We start from the raw sequence: 21324 nt of genomic DNA, 5'->3' as shown, positions 1-21324 counted from the left end.
AAAAAAAAAATTTGTCCCGACGACCTATCTTTTATACGCAAATGGCTGCCGTATTCAAAAATATGCTATTTTTGTATTCAAATTATGGGTTTTGTATTTTATTTTAATAGAAGTTGATGTTAATTTTGCAATTATCCATCAATTTTTTAAAATTAAACACTATCTACAGATTTGCATCGAAGCGTTTCTTATGATAGTGATTTTAATCACTGTCAGATTAAATCTATCTGGACCCAACTATGCAATGTCTCCACTATGCCGCGACCCCACTGTGCTACTGTTTTTTTTAGTTTTAATGTTATTTTATTTTACAAACACGTAGATTTCTATAACTGTAAATAATATTGCTGAAGTTGTCATGTAATATCATAATTAATTTTTAGTTTTTATTGTATCACTTTAAATTGCCGTTTGGCGTTAGCTAAATAAATAAATAATATAATATTATAATATTTAAATATTTTCTTCTGGTGTTTTACTGTGGCGCTGAATTGTATATCGCGTATGTGGTGCTCGTAGTATATAGAATACGTAATAACTTGTATGCCGTACCATTTGGATATGTATTACCTATCATTTGGTATATTTTTTTATTAATCTGACCATTTACCTGCCTACAGGGGGGACCAAAATGACAACTTTTTCACAAAAAGTTAACTTTTTCAACTTAACTTTTGAAAGTGTCCGGAAATACTGACACTATTATATATACCTTAAATTAAAGCTAATGTAATATACTAAATTATAACAAAAAAAAAATACAAACGGACATCAAAATTAATAAAAAAAATACGATTTTTGTAAAAAATTCTTTTTTATATTTTTAACTTAATAATGCTATAACTTTTTGAAAAATTTATGGATCATTATAATTTTTTTAATATAGGTACTGTTTGTATTCTTCTTTTATGGGACATACTTTTTTATTCCCTTTATATATTTAAATATTATATATATATATTCATATATCAAACTTATAAATTATGAAACTTGTAATCAGATTATAAATAAGGAANATATATATATATATATATATATATATATATATATAATCAGATTTTCACCTTTATCTATTTGTATATTGTTGTCAAATTCAATGTTTTTTAAGCAATTATAAAATTCTTCTTGTGCTTCTGGTAAATTTTTAGCAGACAAGTATTCAATTATTTCATTGGCAATAGTTGTAAGTATTAGTCCCTTAAACAATAACATATTTTTATTAAAAAACTATTAAACTGCATAAAACCCGGTAGAAATCTAACTTTGAAATAAACATTTTAACTTGAATAACACGAAAAATATATTGTTAGCAAATAATTATTTAAATGGGAACACTACATTAAGTACAAACTAACCGTTTCTCTTATTAGATAACTTAAAAATGCATAATTAATAATGTGGTTGTGTAAGTTTTTAAAACAAAATGTTTTACGATTATTACCGAGTAAAGTTATATACTTAGAAAATGCGCTTAGAGCTTAATCTATAAATAGTTAAACTTAATTTGACTATTTTATGAATCTCTTTTGACACTAAACATCTTTTTTTTCGACAATTACCGATTTCTCTCTACCCTACTCTACCACTTGTTATTTTTCAAACGCCGTTAACGTTACATAAATCATTCTAAAATAAAATACTTAGGAAGTTCTATCAGCTTGTATTATGTACTTAGCGGCGTCGGATGTGAACAATAATACATCGTCATGTTTTCCATCTATAATTCCGATTGTCTTGTTGAATAGTTTGCAAATAGTCGATTAATATGTTATTTTTATTTATTCTGAATGTACTAAATATTATTTACTCGGATAATCTAATTCAATTTAACTTGATTATCAGGGTATACTATATTTAAACTTAAATAAGAGAACCAAAAATTACATTAATAACAAATCTATCTCTAATATCAGTGATATCGTCAATGCTAAACCAAACTTTTCCGTACAGTTCAATTCATTATATCATGAAATATTTTATCTATATATTCTTAAGTTTATTTCTGTACGAATATTTTTTTCAGTATAAACTTTCAAATATTTGCACCGGTGCAATGTTATTTTTTAGTCTTGTAAACGGTGTTGCCAGTCAAACAAAATTCGTAAAAACACCTTCTCTTAACTATGTTTCAAAAAATATCACCAAAAATTCCTTATTAAATAAATAATTTTTTAGTGTTAGTGACCAATTTTTTTTTCATTTTGAATTTCTGCACGTTAAAAAGCTTCAATATGTTTTTCAGTTTTTAAATTTTGTGTAATGTTAATTTTTTTTTTCATGATTTATTTTAATAACACAAAATTTACACAATAATACTAACTATATTTAGATAGCTACTAAAAGCCTGTCAGTATAAATTTATACCTAAAATGTTTGAATAAATGAATAAAACATCTGAATTGTTATGCTCAATGAAATATCCAATAACATTTTACCGTGAATGTAAATATTTTATTTTTTTTTATGCATCAAGATACTGAGTTTACTTACCGAAAACATAAAGACATATAAACGTATATACACAACCATTTTCTATTGACAATGTAGCTTGAAAAAAATACAACATTTTTTTGTATATTATTAACATATTTTAAAATTTAGTTGTTCTAATTTGGGGAATCATTACAATTTTTTCATATAATTTACTATAAAATTTGAATAAAAGGTTTTATAGTATTAGTTATTTCATGTATAATTAATTGCTCATAATTAATAATCTTAAAGGTTTCGCTATGAAAAAAGAAATATAATCAACACTGTCCAACAAATAATAAAAAAATTTTGTATTCTAATGAATATTGTTTGGGCGGGGCGCTACAAACTAGAAGCCGCTTACCCGGCACCTATGATTATATTTATTAGTTAACTGTATAAGGAGAGGGAAGGATCTTCTGACCAAAACGCAAGTACCCCGTATAGGGAGGGTTCGTCTATGCTTATCGGGGCAGTGAAATGGCCAGGTATCAATGGACGTTTAACTAAAACTAAGAAATAATAAAACAAATGATTTAAATGCAGTTTTATAGAACTGTATTAAAAATAAACAAAAATAAATAAATAATTAACTACAATAACATATAAAAATTACCATCATGGTACACTAAAATAAATAAGTAAAATTACCACTTTGGCACAATCAATAATAAATATATAATATCAAAATAAAAATGTATAAAATTATATGTTTTCAATAAATAATTAATCTAGCCTGTTTGGCTCAAAAAAAAAAATTTAAATATTTCAACTTAATAATAATAAATATGTATAAAATATACTTTTTTCAATCTACAAAATCAACAATAATAAAAATTTCCACGACTAATAACAAAAATTACTTTTCTTTTTTTTTTGCTATAAAATTCATTCAATTATAATAAAAACACAGACCAATAATTCACGAAAATACTAATTGACTAATAAAATTAAAGCTAATAATAAAAAGTTGACTAATAAAATAATGTATATAAGAACTTTGTTGAAATGGTAAAAGTGAATTATAAGTAACTAGCAATACAAGAAAAAAATGTTGCTTACTTAAGGCTACCAGTGAACAACACAAAACACAATATTTAATGTGCCGACTTAGCGCACACACTAAAAGAAGTCAATTGAAGTTCCGACTTAGTGTACACTCTGACTAGAAATATTTTTCACTATTTAAATGTATTTTTGACTAGACAACAATGACTCAACCAACAATATAAACAATAAATAACTCACAGAAACGCAGATGAAAAGTGGTGCGCACTAGCTAGTTGCAAACACTTGAAACAAAATTATATAGCACAAAATAAAATAATTAATTAATTCCTATACACAATATAATAAAATTCACTTAAATTTCGCTTCTCAATATAATAATTTAAATAGATAGGAACTTTATTAGCAGTTGTTTTCTTATATTCAACAAAAATTACACAAAGGAAAGGAAACGAACTCATTTTTTAATCACACACGTAAAAACAATACACACCAACAATTTTTACAAAAATTTTACTTAACCTAATATTACATCTTTAGGGTGATGAAGGGGAGGAATAGTGCAGTCCAACCATGTGAGTTGATTTGTGAGTAGGTGTCGAAGTTGCGGCTGGAGCGCGCCACCTAACTGATGCTAATCTAAATAATATAATAGTAGATTCTGAATGGAATACGTCGCTGATTTGGAATCTGTCGTATAAAATTTTCAGCTTGATTCTAGTTAACGAGTTAATTGCTAATTATAAAAATCAAGTAATTAATTACTTATTAAATAAAATAAAAAAATGTTCCTAAACCCATTTAAAACTTAAACGAGCTATATTTAAGGGGTAATTACCAAGTTTGATATCTATATCTTAAGTTAAAGCCACTAACATGACTTTTTTTTTTGGACGGACATTTTACAATAATAAAAATTGATCTTTTCCCTATAACTTGAAATGTTACAAAAAAATAATTAATAAAATATTGTCACAATAGATAAATTTTGTAACTCTCATGGCGTTAAAAAAAAATTTATTTAGTTCAACAAAATTCAAAAATAAAATATTATACAACTGATCATAGTAATTTATTTTTTCATATAAAATTTCTCGAGTAATTAAATTGCTTCATATCAACTTTATATCTATACGAATGGCATAGTAATACATAAGAGATAAAATGAATACAAATTAATGTTTACTACTTAAAAATTGATTTAGGCTTAAGTACAACTTACAATGTTTACAATAAATAAATAATTAATATGATTGAATTAACTAATTACATATTTTTACTTACTCATAATTTTATATTACATTAAGATTTATTTTGTATTACGAAATGCATACTTACACGTGTAATCTTTCAAATTTACAATAGATTAGTTGGAAAATTATAAAAAGATTTTAGAAGTAATTTGATAATTCTGTTACAAGGGATTTTTTTATAGTTTCTAAATTTTTTTATTTAAAGTAAATATTTTACAATAATTATTTAATCATGTGTTAAATAAATTTTCATCCATTCGTCGAAATGATATTAATACTTAAAGTAAAATAGTATTTTTAAATTAATTAATGATATCATCTAGTATAATTGTAAAACATAGACTATTATTCGTATGTAATAAAATAAATCATTAATACAATAAAGAACAATGTTTTCAACTATTAAATAGTAGTTTTATATTCTCAAGTATTAATATTATTGAAGGTACATAGTATTCATTTTTATAGTAGTTTATAAAACGGTTTTAGGAATATAATTATTATGTTCATGAAACTTTTAATTATAATATTAATGTTAGTCTTATACAATGTATACAATGTTAGTATATTGATCTAAATATTAATTATTCTTGCAGAAGGGGAAAGAATTATGGTTAAGTTTGAAGGCGAATTAGGGTAGAAGATTGTGACCAACTCTTAAGTGGGAGAAAGCGACGAAAGATTTGCGGGGAGATCAAGACGATGGAACCAGGGGAGATTTGAGGGATATGGGGTGATTAATCGGTGCCATTAAGCAAAGTTTGAGGCAAGTGAGGATCATTTGGTTGACCAAGCTTTAGATAAGGAAAGATTTAAAATATGAGAGGCATCGGATTTTAAAAGAAAAGAAGAGTGGTAATTAAAGAAAATTGAAGTTTGTTTGGCTAAGCGGTCGGTTGTTTCAATACTGTGGATTCCTACGTGATCAGGAATCCAATGGAAGTGAACAACTTTGCTAGTGACAGAAATTTTATGAAGGAGGGATCTAATTTTGAGGATAATTGAGGAAGTGTGAGTACTGAAGGGGTTACACATATTATTATTTTAAAGGTCGAAGTAAAAAATAGAAATGAAAATAATAATAATAATAATAAAGATTATACTATTATAACAAACGAATAACGACGATCGTACACGTAGTTAATTCTAAAAATAAATTATCCAATATAGTAATATACTAATATTTTACTGTATGGACGTCCCTACCGATCGTCCAAAACCCGTACATAAGATTGCAGCTTAACTGTACCCGCAGTACGTCCGATTGGAATAATCCAACAATTTTTTAAAAATTTAAACACTATCTAAAGATTTGCATCGAATCGTTTTTTTGATAGTGATTTTAATCACTGTCACATAACAATTTACTTGATCCAACTATGCAACGTTACCACTGAGCCACGTCACCCCTGTGCTGCATTTTATTGCATTTTATTGCATTATTTGTTTTAGAGTCAGAATGGTAAAGTAAGTGTCATTTTTATATTACATAAATTTAAATCTAAAATCTAGTTTGATATATTATTAATGTATTGCAATAAATACTGAAACTTTTTCTGTCCCATCTGGCATTAGTAATAGATTAGAAGACTTTAAACATTAATAAAATAAAACAAATAAAATTATATTTTGACAAAATAACATATAAATAATTTATTTATTAATTAACAATGCAATTTTAAATTTTTAACTCTTTAATCAACTAATAATAAAATTTTACTTATTTTCAATCTTTAAATAGTTATTAAATATTTTTTCATGTAAAATTAATTAATTGTTAAATAAATAATGATATATTTTCTCAAAATTAATAAACAAAAAAATTCTTCTTTTAATATATAACTCGTATTTATTTTTCAGCAGTTTTTAAAATTATAATTCATTAAAAGGAAATATAAACTTTAATTAACCGAACAAATAAATTATATTTGTTGAATTTATAATATCACTACTATAAATCATTTTCAATATATATTTGTGAATTTTAGAAACATAACTGTCAAGGGGGCTTTTTACTAGAAAAAATTGTTTTTTTTTTTACTTCCCGAAAAAACTGTCTTAAAACTTGGATCATTTGACCCACCACATCTCAATTATGTATTATACTAAACAAAGTATTTGAGTGTTGGGTTGGGTTGGGTTTATGAAATCACCTATTTCAAAAAGTAATATTCATTTCTCAGAAAATAATAACAGGTTTCCCCTTGAAAGAAAAATAATTGATTTTACCAATAGACACATACAAATTAACTGGTTATTCATATTTTTTTATGAGAGATAATATTTATATCCCTTTTTCATTCGACACACTTTATCTTAACCAGGATATAAATAAGGAAATAGTAGATCATGTAGCCTTTGGAATAATCCACCAATTTTTTAAAATTAAACACTATCTAAAGATTTGCATCGAATTGTTTTTTTGATAGTGACTTTAATCACTGTCAGATATCATTATACTTGATCCAAGTATGCTATGTCATCACTGTGCCGCTTGGTTTTTTTTAATTTATAACATTCCACTCTATTTTGAAAATTTTTCTTGCAATAAGTGCAGAATTTTTCGTTATTTTGATTATTTTTGTTGCTACCAAAATGATTAACGTTATTATTATTATTAAAACTTTGAATGATTTGAGAATTATGTTTTTTACTACGGAAAAACAATTTGATGTATTATGATTATTTTTATGGCAAATTTTACAAGAGTTATTAAATTTTTAGAATTATTTGAATTAATGAATACTTAACTAAATTATTTTCAGTATTAATTCTTAGTTCCTCGTGTTTAGCTATTACGATTGCCTCGCTTAAATTTTTCAGATTATTAGCAAACACGATAATATTAATTTGGTTATTGTAAAGACCTCTTTTAAACGCGCCAAAGGCCTGATCTTCACACATATCCCAAATAGCTGATTTTTTTATTTTACATGATAATTCATAAGTATAGAACTGAAAAAGTTTAGATTTTAATCTTTCTTCTCTATCGCCAAAATCGTTAATTTTTTCAATTTTATTTTGTCTAATTGTTTGTAATTCAACGTATAATTGATCTGGATGAATTTTTTCCCCAAAATTATCAATAAGAAGTATTTTTATTTCCGACCTGTCTCTAACATTTACTGGGTCTACTAATTGTCTATGTTTGCGTTTAATTTTCAGCTTAATGGCTAAAAACAGTTGTTTATGCTGATGGCAAGATTGACAGAACATTTTGAACGTCTAGAAGCGTGTACTGCCAATATTTCCGAAATTGTTATCATTTATCAGTCAGGCATCATGGCGGAACTATCGATACCACTAAGCGACGAATCGGTTGGCGAGCGTGAGTTTTTAACCCTTTTGATAACTTTATATCGTGATCATCCTGAACTGTGGAAATTGAGATCAACAGATTTTTTCAATAAGAATAAAAAAGCTAAAGCACTTCAAACAATTTTGGACACTTTAAAGCCGTACAAATCTGATATTACAGTAGAGAAATTGAAACAAAAAATAAAAATATTGTACACTAATTTTAACAAATGCTACAAGGCAATTGAAAATAAGAAACGGTCAGGTGTACTAGTGGACGATATTCTAGATCCAACGTATGATATTACAACGAACTGCTGTGTATCAAGGACCAGGTCGATAGCAGTAACTCAAACTTCCGAAGTGGGTAAACATCAAATGTTTACTTATTTACTTATGTGTATTTTGACATGAAATTTGGTGAAAGATATGATTGATACTATTGAAATCGTAATTTTATAATTATACTTACGACCTAGATAATTATTTTACTAATAAAACTGGTACGATAAACAATCCACGAGGTGGAACATTCGATTTTGATTGGCTGTCGTTGTTTTGCTGCGATAAGTTTTATTTATGACATGACATAGTTGGATTATTGAGTGTTTTTGTAATTATTGTTTTTCTAATATTGTATTTCGAAATAGAAATTTTATTATTTTGGTATTTATATTATTATTATTAAATTGTTAAAATGTTAAGTGTTAGTTTATAATGTTTATATCATGGTTTTTATAATTAAATACAATTTAACAAATAATAAAAAGGTGGTTCATATGGCTCTAAATCAAATAATTGTTTTACCACGGAACTGAGCCAGAAGAGTTGAAATATTCGCAAAAATCATCTCTTATATTTTTTATTCAGCTGCTGAATTTTTCTCTTGTTCTTCGAAGTTCTGTCATATGCTAAGTTCCTTGTTTCCATGAACTTTCTTCTACTCTACCATTATCTTTGTTTTCGTAATCAACATCATCACTTACAAATAATTTCTTTTGACAAGTAGTTGTGTAAATGACAGCAAGCCATCACTATTTTCCGAGCCTTGTGTAGAGCAAATTTAATATTTTGAAACTCGATGTTTAAATTCCAAACGCATTTTCAACAATCCTGCGTATTCGGAATAATCTATAATTAAAAATCCGTTTTTCATCCGTGAGTACTGCTCTATTGAAAGGTTTCATAAAATTTGGCAGTAGTTAAAAAGCTTCATCACCGACAAACACGTAAGGAAACTTTTTATTTGAGCAGGATAATTCACGTGCATTAGGAATATATAATTGGTTTTCAGACAACTTTTGCCTGAATATCGTGTTCTTCAGAACTTCACCATCAGATATTCGTCCATTCGCTCCAACATCTACTATGATGTACTAATATTTTGAATTAACGATATCCATGAGAACAATACTTACAGTACTTTTGTAGTTGTAGTAATAAGAACCAGAATAGGGTGGTTTGTCAATCAATAAATATTTACCATCCACACTACCTATACAGTTGTGAAAGTTTCATTGTTCTTCATAATTCTCAGCTAGCTGTTTCCAACCCACTTCAGTTTTTGGTACCTAAGTAAAAAAATTCATTTTTTATTTTTATTTTATTGTAGCATAATTTGTGTGATGACCTACAGACACTGTCTAATGATCAGCCAATCCCTCTACCTTTAAAGAAAAAGTACATCTTCAAACGATTTGACAAATGAGCTAGTTGGTTTAGCTATTTTAAAAAACCTGAAAACGAATCGGACTTCGTTGCTAAGGGATGGTCTCTAAAGTTAAGCAGAATTAATTCAGATAAAAGGTATTTTGCGTAAAAGATAATTAATGATACTTGGTTTGAAGCAAAAATGTGTACATTAACGAGGCATAAAGTGAGTTTTTTAACGTCTTCACAATCTGTGTTGACACCTTCGTCGTTCCCGACAACTTCGAACTTTAGATCCCCCTACTATTCGTCAAGCTGTGTATCATCATCTTCATCGCCCACATCTTTACTATATTCAAGAACGAAAATAACACTTCGAACACAACACGAATACTTTGAAATTTGGGATCGAATGAGTAATAATGGTTGAGTTTGATGAGCTATTTGAAGTACATGGACGCGCGTGTCAATCTAACTCGTCAATATAATTGACAATAATATTGATCGTGTAGGGACTACTTAAAAGTGTTTTATATTTTTTTAGAAATTTACTTTTTTTCTCTTTTATAAAAATTAAGTAATAATATAAAAAAATGGGATAAAAAGCGTTCCGTTTTTATTTTGTCGAGACAACTGGAAAATCGCGTTTTAAACGGGACGTATGGTCACCCTAATTAAGACTATAAGAGATAGTTGCAGAAAATTGATTTTTTATGTAAAGCAGCTCATCAAAAAACCATTATTGTTAAAGAAATGAAATAATTATTTGCAATAATATTTATAAACATATTTAGTGAGGACTTCGGGACCACAAGGTGTATAAGATTCCGTTTTTGTGTTGAACACCTTCCGTTAAGATTTTGTAGTGTGTTTCGTCTGCTTTATCCGTGAATTTGATAATTGTTTATACCTAATTTTACAAATCTGGTTAATGTTCCTGAATACACTCAGGAATAGTTTAATATGGTAATCCATCATTACATTTATCATTACAATTTATTTCTAATAAAATTAAAACAAAGCACCACTCATTCTACCATTGCTCGAATGTTGTTCCGTTACAACATATTATTCAATGTATATATTTTTATATTTTTTACTAGATCTGCATTTTTGTGATATCAATTTATCTTAAATCCCAACCATGATAAACATAAATAATTATGTTTGAAAAATTGTAATTATTCTAATACAAATTTATATTTTTAAAGTTCAGAATAGCAGGTTGTAGTTTAAAAAGCAGTTGAATTTTTTCTCACTCTGCTCAAAATAATGTACCAATCTTCTTTTTATATGTTTATAAATTAACAATAATTGTTAATGGTATGAGAAAGGTGCAGAGTGACAAAAACTAAATTTTACAGGAGAAGAAAAAAACCATTCATTTATATTGCATAGACTATGATGAGGGTATTTTTGGTTTTAACGTTATTTTTGTTCTATACTGAGTTTGACTTAAATTTTTGACCCGATTATTTACTTTTGTAATGACTACATATTTTATGAAAAAAAAATGTATTTTTTTTTGGACTTTGGCCTTTCCAGTATTTTAATTATGTATAACATTATATACATATATTTTTTCCTATTACTCTAGTATTTCAACTATAATTGTTGAAACCAAAATATATTAGTATGTTTTAATAAAATACTTTTACTACACCGATGTATTGTAAAATTACAATATTAAAAGAAAAACCCAGCATAAGGGGGTCGCGGCACAGTGGTGACGTGGCATAGTTGGATCAAGTATAATGATATCTGACCGTGATCAAAATCACTATAAAAAAAAAACGCTTCGATGCAAATCTTTAGATAGTGTTTAATTTTAAAAAATTGGTATATTATTCCAAAAGCTACATGATCTGCTAGTTCCTTATTAATATCCTGATTAAGATAACGTATGTCGAATGAAAAAGAGATTATTAAAAAATATTAATTCTCATAAAAAAATTGTATTTATCCATACATTTTTTAAAAAGTTATAGCCTTTTAAAGTAAAAAATGTAAAATATAAAATCGAGAAATTTCATACAAGCATAGCACTCGGTAGCCGTTTTCACCATGAAGACAAGTCTAGAGATCAAATTTTTTTTTTTCAAATTAAAGTACATTACATTAGCTTTAATTTAAGATATATATAAGTGTCAGACCTTCCGGAACACTTTCAAAAGTTAAGTTGAAAAAGTTCTACTTTCTATATGCATTTTTAATAAAATTTCTTTTAAAAAAGTATTCCGTTCGGTGAGAGCTCAGAAAAAGTGGTAACAGACACAAAAAATAAAACACATCTTAGTAAAACCAATACCTTCTCAGCTTCGCATCGAAGCTAAAAAAACTGTAATGAATTAAACAATAATGTAAGGATTTTTTTTATTTCTCCTTACAATACTTAAAAAGAATGATAAAATAAGCTTAGTGATGCTAACATTATACCGAGGGATCCTAAATATCCAAGCATTCTTCTATTTGCTCCTATTACTCTTAGGTTTATTCAATAGTTAATTAATTAATTTGATATAATTTACAAAAAGCCTAATAAATATTTAATTTGAGTAGAATAATCAGATAATTAATACAGAACAGTATGGTGGCAAAACAATCACGTTAACTAGTTTAAAGTTTTAATCCAGTAGCTGAGAAATATCCTTACATTTTACACTGTATTACATTTGTGTTAAATGTAATTAACGTATTTACAAATTATTTTTATAATAAACATAAATATAAATCAAAATTATATGAAAAATGTCTGACAAAACGTTTAATCTTTAAAGTAATAAATAGTTATAAATAATTATGAAATAAATGGATAAATAAAATAAAATTGTCAAAATCAAAATTATATTTTGAATTGTAATCTTATTACAATAATGAGTTATTATGAATTAAATATAAAGTTAATCAATACCAGTGGTGCAACCAGAAAATAATTTCATGGGGTAGGGTATAATTTCAATTTAATTTCAATTATGACCTCTATATTTTTTTATCATAAATTGTGTACTTTAAATCTTTATTTAAGAAAATTCAAATAAGCAAAAAAAAAATTAATTTCTCAAAAAAATTGTTTATGCATGACTAAAAAATGTAACATCACTAAACATATAGAAGGAGGGTTACAATCCTCTAACCCACATTGGTTTCACCAACAATAGAAATATTTAAATAGAATTTTTATTTTTATTTTACATTTTTCTTATTAAAATTTTAACAAGTTCAGATTTTCAAATCACAATTGATGGGGAAATCGAAAAACATTTTTAAGAGATGCTAAGTATTTTTCACCGAGAACAAACCATGGTCGAGACTGAAAAACATAAACGAAAAAAAAAAATTAAAATATGGTGTTAATACTAATAAAATAAAGATTAAAAATTTTGAGTTTATTGTTGAATACACTCTGCTTTTAAGTTATTTATGGTTCAATCATAATGATAAAATTTGTACAAAATGGCTGGACGTAGGTATTGTTTTTTTATATGTATAGTATACGTCTCGTGAGGAACAGATGTATGAATGACTATACCGTGATTGAACGTTATTAAAATTTATAATATTTGATAAAAAAATTATAATATATTATCTGTACAGTATATATATACATAATTTATTACGTGACCAGTTAAGGGTTAAGATAGTACACTATCTTAAATTTTTATCAACTTTGTTTTTTAATTGGAAAATTATATATTTACCATCATTCAATTATAAAAATGATCTATTTGAGAAAATTACTGTTCGATAACCACTTTGAATCAAGTATTTAAAATAATAGTTTTAAACATCATTAATTGATAAATTATAATTTTTTTCATAAGGGAATTAGTCATTTAAAATGACTATTTTTAATTAACTCGTAAATATTACTTACGCGATTTTCATCTAAAGTTATTAAAGTATAATAAGCTGCAGAACAATACTTCTCAAAATCACTGCGATTATTACTAAAAATATATGCTCGAACATGGTCAACCATTGATTGAGGAGTGCGAGTTTTAGAAATAACTTCCTTTACATAGCAGATCGTAGATTCACGAAAAGACTTATGGTTCAATTTCTCTGAAATATTATATGATTAATATTATACAAAAAAAAAATACAATTATGAATTTTATAAATAAAATTTAAAAATAAATAAGGTAAAAAATTATTTTTGAAATTGTAAAAAATATAATTAAAAGATAATTTTAGGATACATACAATGATTGTTTTTAGATGGCACACTCGTTTTTTTAGAGCAGTTGTGTATTTTGAAAAGAAAAATATGATTTGATTCATAAATTATATTAAAATGTTGTTAAATAATTTTTTTTTTTTAGAAAAAAAAATGCTAGAATTAGAGTTTAAACAAAACACTGTTTTTAATTTAATGATATAATTTAAGTAGCAACTTTGGTTTTATAACTTTTTTATCCCATTTATACATTTTTCTGTTACATCATGTATTAATATATTANTTTTAGAAAAAAAAAAATGCTAGAATTAGAGTTTAAACAAAACACTGTTTTTAATTTAATGATATAATTTAAGTAGTATCTTTGGTTTTATAACTTTTTTATCCCGTTTATACATTTTTCTGTTACATCATGTATTAATATATTACTTACTCTTTTTCGTTATTGGAAAACATCTGTACTTTTCGATGCAGTCATACAGAATATCTATTGATTCATCATATCTTTTAGACACAAGATCATCCACGTTTTCATTTTCTAAAATCTAGAAAAAATATCCAAACACTTATTAACTGTTTTAATAAATATTCTCATTAATGCAAAGAGTTGAAGAATCAATTATTTATATTTTGCAAAGCTGAACATAGTTTGATTTCATGTAAGAACAATATGAAAGACAATATCATTAGCAAGATCCTATTTTTAGTGGCTAAAAATAGATGAAGATGTTATTGATGAATTGATAAAATTTACACAGCTTACTATCTCGCACGCGCATAAACAAATCACAACACTTTATCATGATTATTTAGATGATAAATGACGTTGCAGCACGCATTCGGGTCAACAAAATAATTACAATATAAGTATACAAAAATTAATGAAGGAGTACCTTTTTGTCTCATCACAAATATTTTTCTAATATTTTAACCTTCTTATAATAACAACATTATAGTAAATTATTATAAATTCATAGTAAATTTTACTATGAATTGTGAATAATGTAATTAAAACAAGTAATAAAATCTCTTAAATATTTAGTTTTTTAGTAATAACACTATTAATATTTGACGATACGTAAATCATAATAATATTTAACATATAATTATAACTCTTTTAGCTTCGATGCGAAGCTGACAAAGTATTAGTTTTACTATGATGTGTTTTTTTTTGTGCCTGTCACCATTTTTTCTCAGCTCTCACCGAACGGATTTCTTTCAACGTTACGTCATAAGATCACAAATCGTATCTAATCGAAGACATTAGTCTCAAAAATTGAAAAAATTTCCCTCGATCACCGTAAATGAAGGAAACCTCCAAAAATATTACAAATTTAATTTTTGAAATTTTTTCCATTTTTTTTACTTAAAACTGCCATAACTTTTAAAAAAATGAACAAATCAATATAATATTTTTTATGGATACATGATATCTTTAATTATTATTTGGTATATTCTTTTTTTAAATCTGCCTACAAGTGAGGGATTCAAAATGACAACTTTTTTACAAAAAATTAACTTTTTCAACTTAACTTTTGAAAGTGTTCCGGAAGGTCTGATAATTTTATACATACCATAAATTAAAGCTAATGTAATATACTTTATTATGGAATAAAAAATTTGACATGTGGACTGTCAGCTATGGCCAATAACTTCGTAGCGCTCGATTTCGGTATATTCCGCGAGACGGCCAGAATATTCCGCTCAGACGCTATGCCGTTGGTGACGCGTAAAGACGTATATTCGTACGAGTACACCGACAGTAGAGATAAGTTATACGAAATCGAATTTACGCCTCAGGTCGCCTTCTGCAACGAGCTAACCGAGTCAAACATCAATGACAACAATTACGAATACGCGTTGATTTGTAGCATGTGGACTTGGTGGAAATTTACGACATGTGGCATGTGTGATTGGCTCTCAAACTATCATGTAAGATTATATTCATTCGAAACACTGTAGAATAGGAATGTCACCGACGGATGCCGACATAATCCCATCATCGATGAATCTAAAACGCCGAGCTATAACAGACTGTTAAATCAAATTCGTTGTGGGTGATTTCGGAAAGATCAGTACCCAATTGGTCAACACAAATATTCGTTGTGACTAAAATCAACAAAGCGTCTTTATTGGTGGAGAGGGGGTTGAGCAGGAATATTATTAAATTAATAAAACTTATTCGTACGCTCAGAGTTATTTTTAATTTTATTTTTATATATATCTAGTATTGCGTCGAACAGTGTATCGCGCTGTACTGGTTTTAGATAAAATACAATATGCGATAAGCGCCATTTACTATAGCGGCCGTTTGATATAACATAGGCCGCAATAGTCTCCTCCTGGAGATAATAAAGATAACGATATCGATGGATATTTTTACTTAGAAGAAATACGTAAAGTACAATATCCTGATGATTGTCTCATGGAAAAAATTGTCCGCAAAAAATTAAATACAGCACTAGTCAAATGGTTATGGTACAGCAGTTCGCAATACAGTTGGGTAAATACGTGTGAACTCAAAAATTGAATTCAGTTGTAATTTTGTGATAGACGTGTTCGTTAGTACATCAAACGGAAGAAGACCTCACTCATTTTAGGAATTGTATCTTCAGTTTTCTCAATTAAAACCGCTATTGAATGGCTGGAATTAATAAGCACTTACCAAAATTCGTGGGTCAAATCAATAAAATCTTCGTTTCGTTTTCTAATTTTGATTCTGAATTCAATACTTCAATATTATCAATCATCGAAACGTCGATTTGTGTATTGAAAAACGCGTTAAAAAAAATCGAACATATACAATTGCCAGCGTTTCCATTGCGAATATTATCAAGGAATTAGAATCAACAGGTGTTTTATTCAAAAATAATAATGCAGAGCAATTTTGAAACTGAGAAACAAGTGTCTATGATTTTGGAACAAATAAAGATACCACAAAACAGATTACTCGAATCCGAAGAAAAATCGGAAAATTTGAGTTATTATAAATGAATAAAAATTTACCTTAGAGATATAAATTTGGTAATAATAGACATTCTCAACGTCGGTGTTTGGGAGATGACTCTAAATAATTGATTAAGAAATTACTGCGTTTGCAATCGCAGTTCAGCATTGAATTTTTAAACAAAAACCTGATTTTGAAATCCTAAAAATGAAAAATTAAAGGCTAAATCTATAGTGGTAAACTATTGGCTACAGTGACTTTTTTATCGATCAGCTATAGAATCTGGTTATGTCGAGCATTGAGAAATCGGTAGAATATTGAATTCGCTGCAGGTTGATGTGATCTACATGAAAGGATATCAAAAACAAAGTATCATCCAAAAATACGTTCCAAAAAACAATGTCATCAATCTAGAAATTTATAGATACCCCAGACTAATGCAATTATCCAACTTAAATCATCCTTGGTGACTCTACCACATAGACCTGAACTCCAAAAAGTGCATGGTTAACAAAATATTTACACCGCGGAAATGATTAACTGAAAATACCTGTATATAATTGGTTTATTACTAAAAAGGCTTTGGAATATGTATATGTTTAATTAATTATTAAAATTCTATATATTTATTTAATTTATTTTTAAATTAAATTTTTTGTCTCGTATTTAGTAGCAAATATTTTTGCACATTCGGTGGTAGCGGTGGTGAATGATAATCACCAAAAACTACCTTGGGTTAAGTAGGAATTCACCACTAACTTTATGTTAGGTTTCCCTAATACCACGTATTACACTCTATCCCTCTTCTATTTTGAATCTTGTGTTGGCCAGGACAAAGTAAGCTTTAAAATATTATCGTCGATCTCTCAATAAACTATATTTACTCAATAAAAGTAAATCTTTTTATGAAATATATTATTAATAAGCTAAGCTGAGAAGCTAAGAATCTTTTTATACATACTTCAGGTTCTGTCACTTCAAACAATGTTGCATAAAAATTAGTTGAGCAATTAATTATTTCAATCGTAAAATTTGATAAATCTTCTTTTAAAAATTTAATTATTTCGTTATGAGCATTTATAGGAAGGATATCCGTAGAAACAATTCTTTTTCTTAAACCATTTAAAAATTCATCAAAAGATCCTATAAAAATGTTAAAAATAAATAGATAAAGTTATTTTTAATAATCTTTGGTTACTTATTAAATAAAAATAAAAATATTCATAATAAAATTTCACTTACTATGATTTTTAATAAAATCAATTAAATTATTGTTCGTGAAGCAATTGTACAGCGCTGTTTTAGCTCGAGGTAAATTCTTCAATGTTATTAAATTCATTATTCCATCAACAGTTATTGTAAAAGAAATATCCTTTGAAGAAAATAGTTTATTAACATCGACAGTTTTAAAACAGACATTAAATTTAGTTAATAGAAGATCATATAAAAATATGGTCGATAGTCAAATATAAATTTATTGATGTGCTACTGCATACATATATAATAGTGTATTAGCGAATAATTTCAATTCAAAAATTCTTTTGATAAAGTTTAAATATTTAAATCATAATGATGGTTAATTCAATGATGAAAACGATTTATGATTAATACTATCAGTTTCAATATTTTAAGCTTCAATGCGAAGCTGAGAGGTATTTTAATGTGATGTGTTTTGTTTTTTTGGTTTATGTATGTTGCCATTTTATATCAGCTCTTACCGGACACATACGATTTGTTATCTTTTAACAATACGTCAAAAAAATTACAAATCGTATCTAATTGATGACATTGCCCTTAAAATTTGAAAAAAAATTCTCTTGTTCCATGTAAATTTTGTAGCTTCGATGCGAAGCTGAGATGGTATTGGTTTTACTATGATGTGTTTTTTTTTTTTTTGTGTCTGTTACCACTTTTTCTCAGCTCTCACCGAACGGATTTCTTTCAACGATACGTCAAAAGATCACAAATCGTATCTAGTCGAAGACATTACCCTTCAAAATTGAAAAAATTTCCCTCGTTCCCCGTAAATGGGGGAAACCTCCAAAAAAATTACAAATTTAAAAATCGCTAATTTTCGAAATTTTCGAAATTTTTTTACTAAAAACTGCCGTAACTTTTTCAAAAAAGAACATATCAATATAATTTTTTTTTTATAGATGCTTGATGTTTTTACCTATTATTTGGTATATTTTTTTTGTAAATTTAACCTTTTTTCTGCCGACAGGGGGGAATTTAAAATGACAACTTTTTCACAAAAAATTAACTTTTTCAACTTAACTTTTGAAAATGTTCCGGAAGGTCTGACACTTTTATATATATCTTAAATTAAAGTTAATGTAATGTACTTTAATTTGAAAAAAAAAAATTTGACCTCTGGACTTTTCTTCACGGCAAAAATGGCTACCGAATGCTATTTTTGTGTGAAAATTCTCGATTTTATTATTGATATTATATTTAACTTTATAATGCTATAACTTTTTAAAAAATGTATGGATAAATACAATTTTTTTATGAGAAATAATATTTTTTAATAAACCCTTTTTCATTCGACATACTTTATCTTAATCGAGATATTAATAAGGAACCAGCAGATCAAGTAGCTTTTGGAATAAAACACCAATTTTTTTAAAATTAAACACTATCTAAAGATTTGCATCGAAGCGTTTATTTTTGATAGTGATTTTAATCACTGTCAGATATCATTATACTTGATCCAACTATGCCACGTCACCACTGTGCCGCGACCCCCCTGTGCTGGGTTTTTAAATTATGTAAAATGTATATATTTGCATTGAAGCGTTTCTTATGATAGTGATTTTAATTACTGTCAAATATCATCTATATTTGTCTCAACTTAACGTCCCCAATATACCCCGACTCCACTGTGCTACCGTCTTTTTATATAATTAGTTTTTTTTTTACTTACATTATTATTGGAAATCAAAAAAGTATAATAAGCTGCTGAACAATACTTCGCAAAACCACAGCGTTTATTACCAAAAATATAAGCTGGAACAACGTCAACCATTGATTGGGGAGTGCGAGTTTTAGAGATTACTTCCTTTAAATTGCAGATCGTAGATTGACAAAATGAATCATGGTTCAATGTGTCTGAAATATTATTTGATTAATATTATACAATAAGAGATTAAAATTGTGAATTTTAAGAAAGATAATGAAAAAACATTTTTTAAAGCCTTAAACGTAGGCAATCATTTATTAAGAATGTAAGTCCTTTAAATTATGGATAATTGATTTATATAATGAATCATTATTAAATTTCCCTGAAATTTTATTATAATAAGAAATGGATTTTATATAAATATATATATATATATATGTTGTAAGAAATTACAATTGTAAATTTTAAGAATGTAAATTAAAAAATAATTAAGTAAAGAATTATTTTTGAAAATGTAGAAAATATTATAAAAAATAATGTTTATAGGATGCATAATGTTTAAACGAAATACCGTTTTAAATTTAATTATATGACTCAAATAATATAAGTAGCAACTTTGGATTTATAATTTTTTTATTTTGTTTATACATTCGTCTGATACATCATTTGTTTGTATAATATACCTTACATTTTCGAGTTTCCGGAAAAATATTATACTCTTCAAAGCAATCATACAGCATATTTACAGCTGAAGAATATTTTTTTAAAGCCCTGGCAATAATATCACTGCGTCCCGTTAACTATAAATATTAAATACCAATTAATTTCTATTGATATTGTTCAATTGTATTTTTTGTTGTGTGTTTTATTTACACATAAATAAATAATGTTTATTATTATTGATGAGCAATAACAGATTATTTTTATAATAAACTGAAAAGATGAACATAATTAATTAAAATATTCTCATAATATTGCGGCACTTTCGCTGGCGTCGGCGATGCGATGATCGGTATGATCCTCGGGCGTCAAAATGTTAGCAGCGTTTATTGCAACGTTGCGCGGGTGTGAATCAGTTCGTCAAGTTGGTCGTGTGTCACTTCGGGAGCCGGTGGCGTACACCCTTGACGTTGTCACTTTGACCACAGGAAGACGACTCAACGTATCATTTGTGGTGGGTCATCATTGACTGTGTGGCACTTGCTAGACCTTGTGTTGGTCAGTCAAAAACGCCACCGCCAAGCTGTCGGTCTACTTAGTGACCGTGTCAATATTAGAATTTTAATAAAAAAATATATTGTTTTAAATAATATTTTACACACTGTGTTAAACTACCGTAGATTTTTCAGTTATACTAATTTTTAAATAAATAATATCTATAATGACAAATAACTTTGTTTTGATTGAAAATCGTTCATTAATAAACATAATATCTTTATTAAATAAAAAATACAAAATATGTATTTTTTTATTAAATTCGAATGTTTATATTTATTATTATTGAAATTGACACGATACCGTGTTTCCCTCAGCCGCATATCACGTTATCAAACTAATTGAAAGAGTATCGGGATCTGAATCATAAGTAAACGGTGGCATAGTGGTAAGGTCTCTTTTT

The 21324-nt window shown here is 26.9% G+C and overlaps 2 protein-coding genes across 2 annotated transcripts in view; one reads left to right on the top strand and one right to left on the bottom strand.

Moving 5' to 3' along the window:
- The window catches only part of LOC126894904 (uncharacterized), a 101881-nt gene that overhangs the window by 19816 nt on the left and 60741 nt on the right, over positions 1-21324 (bottom strand). The gene's annotated exons all lie outside the window — the stretch shown is intronic.
- On the top strand, positions 7923-8741 carry LOC126894932 (uncharacterized). Its single transcript, XM_050666310.1, has one exon. It carries the CDS (start codon positions 7923-7925, stop codon positions 8442-8444), a length of 522 nt encoding a protein of 173 aa, XP_050522267.1. The 3' UTR covers positions 8445-8741.

Source organism: Daktulosphaira vitifoliae, unplaced genomic scaffold (genome assembly GCF_025091365.1).
Source record: "Daktulosphaira vitifoliae isolate Bord-2020 unplaced genomic scaffold, ASM2509136v1 Scaffold_1, whole genome shotgun sequence".
In the NCBI taxonomy this organism is placed as follows: Eukaryota; Metazoa; Arthropoda; class Insecta; order Hemiptera; family Phylloxeridae; genus Daktulosphaira; species Daktulosphaira vitifoliae.
The sequence above is the reverse complement of the archived record's forward strand: the minus strand, read 5'-3'. Positions and strand labels throughout refer to the sequence as shown.

Excerpts from the sequence above, each read along its gene's own strand:
- LOC126894932 (XM_050666310.1), top strand. The coding sequence starts at position 7,923 with ATGCTGATGGCAAGATTGACAGAACATTTTGAACGTCTAGAAGCGTGT.